Source organism: Brachyhypopomus gauderio, unplaced genomic scaffold (assembly GCF_052324685.1).
Source record: "Brachyhypopomus gauderio isolate BG-103 unplaced genomic scaffold, BGAUD_0.2 sc96, whole genome shotgun sequence".
In the NCBI taxonomy this organism is placed as follows: Eukaryota; Metazoa; Chordata; class Actinopteri; order Gymnotiformes; family Hypopomidae; genus Brachyhypopomus; species Brachyhypopomus gauderio.
The window spans coordinates 705706-720663 of record NW_027506917.1 but is presented as its reverse complement, the minus strand read 5'-3'; the positions used below and the strand labels follow the sequence as shown (position 1 = coordinate 720663).

The 14958-nt window shown below is 45.6% G+C and overlaps 1 protein-coding gene across 1 annotated transcript; it reads left to right on the top strand.

Annotated features, from left to right (window-relative positions):
• Positions 1 to 3479: 3479 nt before the first annotated feature.
• dnajc1 (DnaJ (Hsp40) homolog, subfamily C, member 1) lies at positions 3480 to 8484 on the top strand. The gene is made up of 12 exons (XM_076992724.1): positions 3480 to 3811; positions 4585 to 4686; positions 4819 to 4865; positions 4993 to 5158; positions 5309 to 5406; positions 5658 to 5748; positions 5900 to 5990; positions 6367 to 6527; positions 6634 to 6753; positions 7022 to 7070; positions 7171 to 7622; positions 8058 to 8484. Exons 1-12 carry the CDS (start codon positions 3653 to 3655, stop codon positions 8124 to 8126), a joined length of 1605 nt encoding a protein of 534 aa, XP_076848839.1. The 5' UTR covers positions 3480 to 3652; the 3' UTR covers positions 8127 to 8484.
• The last annotated feature ends 6474 nt before the right edge of the window (positions 8485 to 14958 follow it).

Sequence of the window (14958 nt, the reverse complement as noted above, 5' to 3'; positions counted from 1 at the left end):
TCTAACAAAGTCGAGTCTAACAAAACTGTGGTTGGTTTGAGCCTAGGTTTATGGTCTGAGCGCAATAGTCTATGAATTCTTGTGTAGCTGTTATCTCGGTGTTTGAATATATCGTGCACTGTAAGTTTGTGTCTCACTGTAGAAGATTCATAACTATAGACGTGATCCATTCAATAATAAATGTCTGGCAGGTCTGCAGGTGTTAATTAGTCTTATAGCGGGAATTCTTCCGCAGGGTAAAGACACTTTTTTGAAGGAGATGCATTATTGGTGTGAGATTAAGCCTGTCATAATCCTTATATTAAAACATTTCTGAGCGTTTTTGATAACTATTACCTGCCTATTTCCTTTTGAACAGGGACGCGATTCGCGCCCAATTTACGGTATGAATTCTGAAAGGGGTTGGGGATTTTGCAACGCACGGTAATTGTCCGGTAGACTACTCGGATTGACTGTCCGCCGGACTTTTAGCGGACGCGTCGGTCTTTCTGCGAGAACGATCGCGTCCCGTGACGTCACACGCGTTCGCGTTGCTCGCTGAGAACAAAGAAGGCGGTGCGCGTGCGGAAATGCGAAACGCTCCGCGTTAACGGTTTTATTTCGTTCTGCACAGCGACAGTGGTCCCGACTTCACGTTCAGGACGTATCCTGTCCTCACGTTAGCTTGCTGTCGCTTCCAGCAGTCTTACAAACACCGCTGTCTGTGTTCTGCCAAATTAATAGACGGTTTTCACTTTTCTGACATCACCGCGAAAGGCTTCCTGTGCATAGACAGTCTAGAGTTAACAAATCACGGGCCCGACGGTCTGTGTTCATGTAGTAGGCTAACGCACAAAGAGAACTTTCCTCTTACAATTTCTAAATAAAAAAAAATATGCCAGTTCTTAGTTCACTGCAGGTGATATAATCCTGCATTGCCAGGTCAGATCAGGATTATATTACTGGTCAACTTCGATTTATTTATTTATTTAAGTGCTGTAGCTATGTATCGTTGGCTGTGTTTTCTTTACTCACCAATGGCGATCAATTGACTGATTGATTTGTGGCCTAAATGATAGATGGCGGTCAAGACTTCTGCCCTGACTTTGTTTTGTAATTATCAGATCTCAGACACACTGGCACACGAAACAGATGGAATGACAATCGCTTTTGATTACGTAGTCACGTTGGCTTACACTTTTATACATAAAAAATCCCTAGTTAAACACTAACAACAACAGAACTACGGTCTTTTGTCGGTACCGAATCATATATACTCTGATTATGATTTAGGCGACAGCTGCAGGAGGAGAATGCGCTCGTGAAGGTTGTTCTACTGCACGCGCGTTCTGCTTTTCTGTGCATGCTGGTCAGATTTTAATTTGTTTAATTTTGTTTCTTTGTTCATGTTGAGCTTCATCTTGTAAAATAAAAAATTTAAAACCCTTAGTGAAATTTTGAAAAAGGAGCTAAACAGGAAATCTGTATCTCATTTTTGGTCTATTACTTCATATATTTGAACATGATCAAATGTCTTGAAAGGTCACACACTGTCGCTTAAGCACAAACATCAGCTACCGGTTGAAGTTGTGTCAGTGTTTCCTAATTATTAAAACGAGTACAGCAGGTGTGCTTATAAAAATCTTTTTACATTAAGTTATTTTTTTTACTGTGCTGAACATTCGACATTCAGTGCGCATATACACGGCATCTAATTTTTACTTGCAGTCGTAACATTTTTAGATTCTTTTTCAGGACGTTCTCGCCCAGCGCCGAACAGACAAATTCATTACAACGAGCAGTGAACAATTAATAATATTTTGAATTAATTAAAAGCTTAATTGTTTATTCATCATAATTATGCAACGGTGCGTAATAAGATAAATAATAGTACTAGTATTGTTATTTGCACTGATAGTATTTTAAACATAATTGTTTATTAAATGCAGAAATATTTAAAATGAGCAAAAATTGTTACGGGGTGAAAAAATGCAGGTAAAACCTTTACAGTATTATCAACCGTTTTTGTGCATGCTAGTTTTACACAGTTTCATAAATATATTATAGTGCGAATCTGTAGCCTTGTCGGTGGAAATAATGTAGGTTACTGCTTATTTTGTGCTAAAGAGCTTTTAATACTATTTTTAAAAAATACCAATGGGCCTACTGGTTCACTACAAATAGCAGCATGTTCTTATTAAATGTGGACATGCTCTTTAAATAATTATAGTTTTCTGTAAATGTCTTGAGAAAGGTTCAGTGGCATAGTTCCTTCATTGAGTGGATTTACTATTACACTGTACATACAAAATTCACAGGATAGTTTACAGGAAAACCTTAACACAGGAGCAACACCACCTGACCGTGAACATTCAGTGTGCAACTTAATAATGTGAAGCTGTCTGTTGGACGGATTAGAAGAAACCTGTTGAGTCTCTTCCATTCCTTCTTCTCAGAGCAGATCTATTTATTTTATCATGTTTAGTCCTGATAATCCGACTGTCCCGATTTGATCGTAATTTATTTAAACGGACGGTCAAACCTGGGGCCTTTAACATACAACTATCTGACCCCAAAGTCGCATCACAAACTATAGCTTACATCGGGAAAAATACTTAAAGGCCTACAACAAAGAACATTCCATAGTTGTGTGTATAGATGAGATAGGTAAAGAGAAATTCTCTGTAATGTCTGTAAGACAAATATGTATGAGAAATATCTGTAGATTATCATATTTCAGGCGAACCCCTAATAGTCCAGGAATATGCATGTCCTGAGCTTTGAGTCTATGTAACAGTTTTACTCCGCTGTAATTTGGGATTATTTTCCTCATCTATTTGGAAAGTTTTAAAAAAGAAAGAAAGGAGAAAAGAAAACAAAATAACAAAACTTCTTGGTTCCTCAGTTTAAGCCAACAGTTTACTATGTCTAGATATTCTGCTGACAACATAGACTATAAGTGGCAAAAGACGTTTCCCCGTTTGCAAGTCCAACTGGTGACTACTGACACTCGAAGGCCTCCGGTACTTAACGGCGACAGAGTTGCTGGTGGATTGGGCGTATAGCACGTGCGCTAAAGCGGATTGGGGTCGGGGGGCGGCTCACCCCCACCCGGGATAGCCAGTAGCCCACACCAAAAAGGAAATAAATACCGAATGAACATACAACACTACCTCACTGCTGTACAGACAGTCAAACAGACCGACCGACCATGCAGAAGGAGTTCTGACATGTTTGTGCAGTTCATTTTTGGGGGGATTGGGGTTAAATCCACCAGATTCCACAGGTCCAAAAGGTCCATGATGGCGCGTGAGCCGTGCACGCGGGCGGTATCTCTAGACTTCTATATTTCACTCTTTTCCCCCAAAAAATGCTTATTGCATTCAGAGATGAATGAGATGAAAACAAGCCTCCGGTCCCGGGACTCTCGGTGTTCTGCACGGAGCGGTGCGCTTGCACGACTGAGCCTTGATTGGTTGTGCTGGTGCCGCCCGTGTGCAGGATGTGGACGTAAGCAGCCAAAGCTGGTCCACGTCGCCAAAGCTGGTCCACGTCTGATCCGGGGGAGACCAGTCCCCAGGCTAACATATAGATGGCCTACCCACTCTCCAGGAGTGGACGGTTCATATTAAGACTTCTGCAGTAACCTAGAATTAAACATTATTGTTACAAAATGACAACGACTTCTACTGAGGTCTTTGCGCTGGTTTTGCTCGCCGGCCTTTGTATCCTCCAACCTCTGCCGACAGCAGCATGGGACATGGACCTGGAGCTGTTCGACCTGGTCGAGGAGATCCCACAGACCTTCTACGAGTTCTTGTCCGTCGGTCCGGTAAGTTTGCGTGGTTAACGGAACGTTTTGGACCCTCGGAACCGCGGCACTGCGCTTGTTGCACGAGCGATTGTAACTTCGCACCCGCGAGCTCGCGTGCGAGTGCGACGCTGCGCTCGAGACGGATCGCGTTTATTTCGGTGCGTTCTACAGAACCGGGGCGACCTGAGCTCCACGGTACCGCTTATTCCTCCGTGTTTTCCGTGCATCCGGAGCCGGCGGACGTGCTCTGTGGCTCGGGCCGCCTGCACCACCGCCTGCATGGCCATAGCAGCCGTAAGAAATGTCGAGGCTGTAGGCCTCTTGCAAAAGCGGTAGTGCAACTAACGAAAGCGACGTTGGTGTTGAAAAACACGCGCTGGCCTCTGCAGTTATGTGCATTTTGACGCCTACAATAATCTATTTTGTTTTATTTTGCGCCGTAGCGTTCTGATGTGCTGCTTCTGTTACTAAAGTGGGGAAGGTGGGTTTTTACACTACCATGTAGTCCCAAAGGATCATTCATTCTTCACACAGCTCATGGGCGAGCTCGGTTTTGCAGTGGTGAGAAATCCACAAACGCTATGGAGATTATGAAAAAGTCGTGCATTAAGACCCGTTTTTATTTACAAGGCGCTGAACCACTAGATGGCAGGTTCTAATGCACTATTGAGATATTTACAACAGTCTTGTGTCCTTTACATTAAATGGACTGTTGTCATATGGTTTCCACGTTAGTTAATGCGAGTCTCGGCTCTTTGAACCCTAACCCAGTGAATCACGCTCTTTCCCAGGACGCGCCATCGTCTGAGATCAAGAAAGCGTACAGGAGACTTTCTCTCGTACTGCACCCCGATAAAAACAAAGATGAAAACGCAGAAACCCAGTTCAGACAGGTAAGCAATCATCGCTTTCAACAAACTGTCCCGTCTCACGTTATATTTACATAACTGGTCGTTCTTGCGTCAAAGTATACGTGATACACGAATAAGTGATTAAATATCTGTCACACAAATGTTTTTTTTCAGCTTGTTGCCATCTACGAGGTTCTTAAGGATGAAGGGAGAAGACAAAGGTGGGGTTATAGGCAATAATGACGATATTAACTAATATCTATGCCTGTATATCTATAATATCTATATTTTTACAGAATTTTCTGTGCAAAGTGTTTGGTCGTGTTATAACTAACATCTCTCTGGAAGGTATGATGACATCCTGGTGAATGGTCTGCCCGACTGGAGACAGCCGGTGTTTTATTACCGGCGCGTGAGGAAGATGAGCAATGGAGAACTGGGCTTCCTCCTCTTCCTCATCCTCACCGTGGGCCACTATGCTGTCATCTGGTCCATTTACCTTGAGAAGCAACTGGTGATTAATCATCTCCGTTCTGCAACTGCATCATTGTGGCCTGAACTCGTCAGCCAGTCCCAGATTTGACTGAGATAGTAACGGTAGTGTGAAGACCGCTAGATCGTGACGTTTGTGTAGGCCTAACCCTGAGCCTCCCCCGTACCTCAGGATGAACTTCTGAGCAAGAAGAAGAAGGAGAAGAAGAAAAAACAAGGAGGCAAGCTAGCCGAGGAGTCAAAGGTCACCGGGCCAGAGAGAAACGAGAGGTTAGCCGCGTCGCTAACATCGCCTGTCGTCTGGGCGTGTGGTAGTCATAAACATGTGAAAAGCACCATGAATCCTGGAGCAGTAGTTAGTTTATGAAGTTATTAAATATGGGCTACTGTTTGTGAAAAACCTCATAGTAGCACCACAGTCAGATTTCTATACTCTTTCCCGTGATCATAATTACTCATGCTAGATAAACAGTCCTTAAGGGGAATCCTTCATGACTTTTTCTCATATAATTTCTCTTTAGATCAGACAAACCACACTGGCACGATATTTTACCCCTCAAACTCAGCATCTGGCTCTTTCGCTCTTTGAAGTCTCTTCCTCATGTCATACAGGTACCCGCCCGCCACAACAAAGCTGCGTTTGCCTCGCGCGTTTGCCACGTGCCACGAGTTCACCGCACTTCACCGTAACCTATCGAGGAAGGCGGGGAAACGGGCTGCTTTTGTTTCAGAGGTCATTCTCCGCCGTGCTTTTTGGTTTCAGGACGTGAAGCAGTACTACAGGGATTACAGAGACATGAAGGCCGAGGAGCAGGAACGCGCGGAAGCTCTCGCAGAACAGGAAATGCAGCAAAGTAAATCCGCCGTTGCCACGCTCACGCGCTCAACTGGGGCCGCCGCGGTTTTCCAAGCGTGTCTACAATGCTGATTTTGTATTGTGTAGCTGGCATTAGCCATTAGCAACATCGGCGTGGATTTCTGTATGTACGACCCACCGAGCTTCAGATTAATGGGGTCTGGAGGGTTTTCAGTGCGAGGTTCCTCGCTGTTCCTCTGCGGCTGCACTTGGAGCTGCTGTTCAAGCCCTCTTGAGATCTTTCCTCTACACATTTTCACATTGGCCCCTCAAGTTGTTATTGATAATCTCGAAGTCATGGTCTCTGCAAGTAAATCAGTTTAATGTTGTTACGTAGGGCAAAAATGACACATAGCGTTTATCGTCCGTTACAGGAGAGAAACGTCCCAGGGTGAAAAAACCCAAAGTGGAGTTTCCTGTTTACGAGGGCGACACGGCAGCGTACACGCCAACGTATGACCAGGGGACGTCCATTGAGGACATCGAGGATCAGATGAACGAATGGCTGGAGGACAGGAAACAGCAGAAAAAGAAAGTGAGGTCACAGTGGCTTAAACTTGAAGGTCTAACTGGACGGAGCTCCTTAAAGGGCTTGGAGCTTTTTGAAGAAATCAATGTGTTTCTTCTTCTTCTTCTTTCAGACTCTCGAGTGGTCGGAGGAGGACCTCAGTCTGCTGACCCGCAGTATGGTGAAGTTCCCTGGAGGCGCACCAGGCCGCTGGGAGAAGATCGCTCATGAGCTGGGGCGATCTGTCGCTGAAGTGGGTGTTTAAGCTGTGCACATGACATTTAAGCAATATAACTAGGATGATGTTGAAATCAGGACTTTAAAATGATTGGTGTTAAATTGGTCATTTGTGTTAAAAGATTAAGTGTTAAGATAAGTGTCGTTAGAGCTATTAGGATAATATAACTGAAGGAGAAACCCCCCAAAGGATGGTTGATCATTTGTAGCAGAATCCTATTTTGCATTCATAGTGATTTTAAAATGAAATGGGAATAATATGGAACATTCCCCTTATTTCACAGGTTACAGCAAAAGTAAAACAAGTTAAAGACAATGTCTCCAACACATCGGGTAGGTGTGTAAGGCCTCTATCCTGCTGAGCACCTTAACGAGGGAAGGATCTAAGTTATTGATGAGACTTTACCAAGATCTCTTTCCCACTCCCTGTCAGGGCTGGTGAAGCTTTCTGAGCTAAAGAGTTCAGCGGCTGTCGTTGGAAAGAGCTCCAAGGTAGCCGTTGTCCCCGACAACCTCATGACCCAGCGGGAGGAGCCGGAGGCCCCGCCCCCGGAGGAGTCCGACCCGGCCGAGGACCAGGACGGCAGGGGCGTGCGGAGGCGAAACAGGAAGTCCGTGGCGGGGGCTTCCGCCACAGGTGTAGGGGAGGACAGGGTCAAGGGACGCCGGCAGAGAGACTTTGACCCCTCGGCTGTGGACGAGGACAGCGAGGAGGAGAGGAAGACCCCGACTGCCACCGTGAGTCCAAAGGAGAAGCCCGGTGCTGCTGATGACGTTTGGACCCAGAACCAGCAGAGACTCCTGGAGCTTGCCCTGCAGCAGTACCCGCGAGGCACAGCCGAACGCTGGGACAGGATCGCCAAAGTGGTCCCCGGGAAAAGCAAGGTGAGTGAATGAGAACCGGGTGGACATCGCGGTCCAAGTGTCCTGTTGACCTGTTTGTTTACAACTTTTTCGTGAAGTCTTTGAGGTGGTAACCTGTAGACCAGTATAGGCACTAAGTTGATAAAGTGGTGGCTATGTGTGTATAGTACAGTGACTTGATTTAACAATGAGGTCACTCCATTTTATAGTACAGGAGAGACAAGATACCAGAAGACTGATCAGCGTCACGTGTTGCATCAGTACCGTATGGTTCATCATGGTTACTCTTGATTATCATGAGAAACCCTGTTTTCTCAGAATACACTAGGGGCATCTGGGGCAGATCTTTATGTTGTCACCACATTAAAACTTATAATAAAAACAATACATTTTGTATATTGTGTGTGTTCAGATTTCTCATATTGCTGCGACTCGTTGTCCGGGTTGTCTTCTCAGGAGGAGTGCATGATCCGTTACAAGCTGCTGGCAGAGTTGATTCAGAGACGCAAGCAGGCCAAGAGCTGACGACCTGCCCCTCTCGGCCCTGTCCTCTCCGTCACGTGCCTTAGCTCCGTCCACGTGGTGCCGGACGTGCACCGGGTCCGCCGTCCGGACGCCCCTGGAATCGACAGTATTGGAGAGAGTTGAGTCGAGTGTTACTCGAAACTGCAACTGTACTGAAAAGTCGGGTTTTTATAATTTATTTGAGACCTCCCTCTACTGTAGTGTTGCGATGAACGTGTGAGGAACTGGACATTTTTTTCTTTTTTAAAGATGCTCATTTGTCATCTTGCAATCTCTCTGTTTTCAGAGACCTGATATGTAGTTTCTTTTACCTGTTTGTCACATGTTAATGAAACATAAAGCATTTATGGTCAACAGACTGGTGTGTGTGTGTGTTAGTGGTTCATAGTGTGGAACCTTTTACTGGGTTATGGGTTTGTGTCAAATATTTTGATCCCAGGGGGCAATTGAATCAGATTCAGAAATATTTTGATCCCAGGGGGAAATGGCAGTTATTGAATAGAATTACTTTTCCATGATATTCTAATTTTATGACCAGCACCTATGTATATAAAAGATCAGAACTGCCTTAATTCTTCGTGGCATAGATTCAACAAGGTACTGGAAACATTCCTCAGAGAGTCTGGTCCATATTGACATGATAACATCACACAGTTGCTGCAGATTTGTCAGCTGCACATCCATGATGTGAATCTCCCGTTCCACCACATCCCAAAGGTGCTCTATTGGACTGAGATCTGGTGACTGTGGAGGCCATTCGAGTACAGTGAACTTATTGTGTTCAAGAAACCAGGCTGAGATGATTCACGCGTTTTGACATGGCATGTCATCCTGCTGGAAGTAGCCATCAGAAGATAGCTACACTGTGGTCATAAAGGGATTGACATGGTCAGTAACAATACTCAGGTAGGCTGTGGTGTGGACACGATGCTCAATTGGTACTAATGGGCCCAAAGTGTGCCAGGAAAATATCCCCCACACCATTGCACCACCACCACCAGCCTGAACCGTTGATACAAGGCAGGATGGATCCATGTTTCCATGTTGTTGACGCCAAATTCTGACCCCACCATCCAAATGTCACAGCAGAAATCAAGACTCATCAGACCTGGGAACATTGTTCCAATCTTCTGTTGTCCAGGTTGAGCCTGTGTGAATTGTAGCCTCAGTTTCCTGTTCTTAGCTGACAGGAGTGGCACCCGGTGTGGTCTTCTGCTGCTGTAGACCATCCACCTCAAGGTTCAATGTGTTGTGTGTTCAGAGATGCTCTTCTGCATGCCTCGGTTGTAACGACTGGTTATTTGAGTTACTGTTGCCGTTCTATCAGCTTGAACCAGTCTGGCCATTCTCCTCTGACCTCTGGCATCAACAAGGCATTTGCACCCACAGAACTGCTGCTGACTGGATAGCTTCTCTTTTTCAGACCATCCTCTGTAAACCCTAGAGATGGTTATGCAGATCAGCCTGTCTGGCACCAACAACCATACCACGTTCAAAGTCACTTAAATCAGCTTCCTTCCCCGTTCTGATACTCGGTTTGAACTGCAGCAGATCATCTTGGCCATGTCTACATGGCTAAATGCATTGAGTTGCTGCCATGATTCAACATTTGTGTTAGTGAGCAGTTGGACAGGTGTACCCAATAAAGTGGCTGGTATATGCGTATATATACACTGCTCAAAAAAATAAAGGGAACACTCAAATAACACATCCTAGATCTGAATGAATGAAATATTCTCATTGAATACTTTGTTCTGTACAAAGTTGAATGTGCTGACAACAAAATCACACAAAAATCATAAATGGAAATCAAATTAATTAACCAATGGAGGCCTGGATTTGGAGCCACACACAAAATTAAAGTGGAAAACCACACTACAGGCTGATCCAAATTTGATGTAATGTCCTTAAAACAAGCCAAAATGAGGCTCAGTATTGTGTGTGGCCTCCACGTGCCTGTATGACCTCCCTACAACACCTGGGCATGCTCCTGATGAAGTGGCGGATGGTCTCCTGAGGGATCTCCTCCCAGACCTGGACTAAAGCATCCGCCAACTCCTGGACAGTCTGTGGTGCAACGTGACATTGGTGGATGGAGCGAGACATGATGTCCCAGATGTGCTCAATCAGGTCTGGGGAACGGGCGGGCCAGTCCATAGCTTCAATGCCTTCATCTTGCAGGAACTGCTGACACACTCCAGCCACATGAGGTGTAACATTGTCCTGCATTAGGAGGAACCCAGGGCCAACCGCACCAGCATATGGTCTCACAAGGGGTCTGAGGATCTCATCTCGGTACCTAATGGCAGTCAGGCTACCTCTGGTGAGCACATGGAGGGCTGTGCGGCCCTCCAAAGAAATGCCACCCCACACTATTACTGACCCACTGCCAAACCGGTCATGCTGAAGGATGTTGCAGGCAGCAGATCGCTCTCCATGGCGTCTCCAGACTCAGTCACGTCTGTCACATGCTCAGTGTGAACCTGTTTTCATCTGTGAAGAGCACAAGGCGCCACTGGCAAATTTGCCAATCCTGGTGTTCTCTGGCAAATGCCAAGCGTCCTGCACGGTGTTGGGCTGTGAGCACAACCCCCCCATCTGTGGACGTCGGGCCCTCATACTATCCTCATGGAGTCGGTTTCTAACCGTTTGTGCAGACACATGCACATTTGTGGCCTGCTGGAAGTCATTTTGCAGGGCTCTGGCAGTGCTCCTCCTGTTCCTTCTTGCACAAAGGCGGAGGTAGCGGTCCTGCTGCTGGGTTGTTGCCCACCTCCACGTCTCCTGGTGTACTGGCCTGTCTCCTGGTAGAGCCTCCAGCCTCTGGACACTACGCTGACAGACACAGCAAACCTTCTTGCCACAGCTCACATTGATGTGCCATCCTGTATGAGCTGCACTACCTGAGCCACTTGTGTGGGTTGTAGAGTTCGTCTCATGCTACCACGAGTGTGAAAGGACCACCAACATTCAAAAGTGACCAAAACATCATCCAGAAAGCATAGGTACTGAGAAGTGGTCTGTGGTCCCCACCTGCAGAACCACTCCTTTATGGGGGGGTCTTGCTAATTGCCTCTCATTTCTACCTGTTGTCTATTCCATTTGCACAACAGCAGGTGAAATTGATTCACAATCAGTGTTGCTTCCTAACTGAACAGGTTGGTTTCACAGAAGTGTGGTTGACTTGGAGTTATATTGTGTTGTTTAAGTGTTCCCTTTATTTTTTTTGAGCAGTATATATATATATATATACAATAATGCAAAGTGTCTGATGCAGTGGTGTAAAGCACGTTGCTACTGGACTCTAGAGCAGTGGAGGTGCGTTCTCTGGACTGATAAATCACGCTTCTCCATCTGGCAATCTGATGGATGAGTCTGGGTTTGGCAGTTGCCAGGAGAACGGTACTTGTCTGACTGCATTGAGCCAACTGTAAAGTTTGGTGGAGGGAGGATTATGGTGTGGGGTTGTTTTTCAGGAGCTGGGCTTGGCCTCTTAGTTCCAGTGAAAGGAACACTGAATGCTTCAGTATACCAAAACATTTTGGACAATTCCATTCTCCCAACTTTGTGGGAACAGTTTGGAGCTGACCCCTTCCTCTTCCAACATGACTGTGCACCAATGCACAAAGCAAGGTCCATAAAGACATGGATGGTAGAGTCTGGTGTGGATGAACTTGACTGGCCTGCACAGTCCTGATGGCAACATGAGTATGTGACCTCACAAATGCGCTTCTGGAAGAATGGTCAAAATGGAAATTCATGTAGTCTGAACCTTTGGAAGCTTCACTACAGTTTTTAATCTAATCTAATATTTTAATTTAACCTAATCTAGACTTCACTACAGTCTTTAATCACTTTGATCACAGTTTTTTTATTAAATTTTTTTAATTTTAAGAGAGAGAGAGAGAGAGAGAGAGAGAGAGAGAGAGAGAGAGTATAAATATTAAAATGGGCAATTGTTCACAACTTTACACTTAAAAAACCCGTAAACCAATGCCACTTCCAGCTCTAAAAATAAAGTTTTAAGTACAAGTACATCTGAATGTGTTGTTTTTTGACAGACAAGCCAAGTTGAATAAAAACTGGAGAATGTTCTTTTTAAACATATAAATGTTTACATTATGAATTATTATTTATTCTCCTTTCAACTCTTTGAAATGTGAAAAAATGCAGGTTAGGAAAAGATGAGCCATTTTGCGCAGCATTCTTTACAGAAGCACATGCAGATCCTTCCACATCAGTTCCTGCTCCACATTACAGTAGCAGGATTCATTTCTGCCGCTAAACATTTGTGTATGCTTGATCAATACGCATTCGTATCATCATTATCTCCCTCTGCATGTGTGTTATCAGGAACAACATCGCAATGTCCATCACCCAGACCGAGAACAGATCTGGTTATCATAGAAATGTAAATTATGGCCAAGGATAATCTGATCGATCGGTATCATATAAATAATGAAAATAAGTGGTCCAAAAACAGATCATTAAAGAACTTCTTGAGTAATATGTGCTGTGGGCAATCTGTGTTCACCAACAATGAAGCATTGTTATGTGTGTATGAAGTTGGAATTAAAGAAATTTAATATATAAGTGGACAAGAAACTTTGAATTTTTATTACTCATAAAATAAGTTTTTTGAGCAATTATATTTTGTCAATTCTATAAAGGTGGAAACATACTTGCTGTTTGCCCATGCGTTCGCGTACACAACCGGCTGCGTTGTGAACGTTACTGAGAACATACTAGCCTATGTGCAACGCGTGAACACGCTCAACAGCAAAACTCTCTACAGCAAAACTCTCGACAGCTGTAACGCGCGGTGCAGGGCGAAGGACGAGACACAGAATCCCAGCGTCACTCACGGTCACTTTATTTTAACAACAAATAGCGCAGTATGCGTACGGATAGACACTGACACTTTACACAAACGTGCAGACTCATACAACGACGAGCACAGGACACTGCGCGAACGCACATTAAATAGACAAACCACATAAACCCCACGTGATGACAAGACAAGCCACAGGTGAGACGGATTATCACAAGACGTAACCGCACCCACGGAGATACACCGACACAGACGAGTAGACGCAGACAACGTTAACACACGCCCAAAAGTCAGGGGCCGGGGACCTCACCGTGACAGACTCCCCCACCAAGGGCACTACCCATCCCGGGGTGCCAACAGGACCAAGTGCCCCGAACCCACGTCGATGGGCGGATCTGCAGCGCTCCGTCCTGCGTCTGGGAGATGATCACCCTCGGTGGAGAGTCCGCCACGAACCGCCTAGAACACCCTCCCTGGAAAGACCGGGGAAAACACGTTAGACAGACACACTGGGACATGTACGAACACACAAACAGGGATGTTCACACACAGAGGCACAAACGGGAAAAGGGAGTTAGGCAGACATACGGCAACGTTTACAAACACTGGTACAGACAAACACAGAATTGGCGCCAGGCTTCGCGCCAGGAGGAGAGCGGCCAGGGGAGAGAAACCGGGAGCTGCTGGTGCTGCGGTCCTCCTCCTGCCCTCGCTGCAAACCCTCCACCGGGTGCAGCACGGCTGGCGGACGCGCCAGATGCAGCGCAACTAGTCTCTCCCCTCGGTGGGCCATACGGAAGACCCCCTTCGCCTCGTGATCTCCCTCCGGACCCGGCAGTGGGAGTGTCTTCCTCTTCCTCCATCGCCTCCTCACTGCCACGGCTCCAGCTCATGGGCTGCTCCGAGCTGCCACCCCGGGAACAGTCCATATCGCTACCCTGGGAGCGCTCGGAGGATAAGCCCACCTCAGGACTCCTCCTCCCCTTCACCGTCCCGGCGGAGAACTCCTTCTTCGGCCGAGTGGCATAGCCTGGCATGGTGTCTCCTTAGGCCGCTCGTAAACCCCACGTGATGACAAGACGGTGAGACGGATTATCGCAAGACATAACCGCACCCACGGAGATACACCGACGCAGACGAGTAAACGCAGACAATGTTAACACATGCCCAAAAGGGAGGGGCCGGGGACCTCACCGTGACAACAGCAGTATTAAAACCTTTTACCTTTGTTTATTTTGTAAAACGTCAAAAGTGTCTTTATACCACACCTCAATGTCTTGTTCTGCAGTAAATTGTTGTAAGAGACTGTTAGGGTCAAGTTCTTTGCAGTTCTTTCGGTAAGTAGCTCAATTAGATATTGGACTAACTAGCCAGATGTTAACTTTAAATCCTCTCAGGTTAGCAAATTTTGCTAGCTTGTTCGTAGTTTAGCGAATTGAACGAAATGTACTTGAAGCATCGACCGTGTGTGTGTGTGTGTGTGTGTGTGTGTGTGTGTGTGTGTGTATGTATACACCAGAGACCGTATAGCCATCGGCGCAGATGGAAATTCTGAAGTGAGGGGGACCAAGCTGTACAATATATACGTTTATGCTTGTAGATGCTAGATTTCGGATGGGGTCAATATAAATCTGGAGGGGACATGTCCGCCCCGTCCCCAGTGCCATCTGCGCCCCTGCGTATATACGGTATACACATACAAGATTAATTATGTATATATAGTTGAAGTCATTCACATTAAACCTCATCAAACTAACTGCTTTTTAAATTTGGCTCTGTTAGCCAATAGCTTTTTTTCACTTTTAAATTTTTTAAGTGAAACAATATCTTTGTTCAGTAGTAGCTAGCTAGGTGGCGTATTTCTAACAGACCATCTGGTTGATTTTGGATTTTTTTCTGTAACTTGACTAACCTAGCCAAGTGCCTTATTTTGATTTGGCTAGCTGCTAATTATACATTATCTGATGTTAGCAAACATCATGTAATTCATGTAAAACATGT

Bases quoted from the DNA above. Each gene is read 5' to 3' on its own strand.
- dnajc1 (XM_076992724.1), top strand. From the start codon at position 3,653: ATGACAACGACTTCTACTGAGGTCTTTGCGCTGGTTTTGCTCGCCGGC. The intron at 5,749-5,899 runs GTACCCGCCCGC...TTTTGGTTTCAG, and splicing joins CTCTTCCTCATGTCATACAG to GACGTGAAGCAGTACTACAG. The intron at 6,528-6,633 runs GTGAGGTCACAG...TTCTTCTTTCAG, and splicing joins GGAAACAGCAGAAAAAGAAA to ACTCTCGAGTGGTCGGAGGA.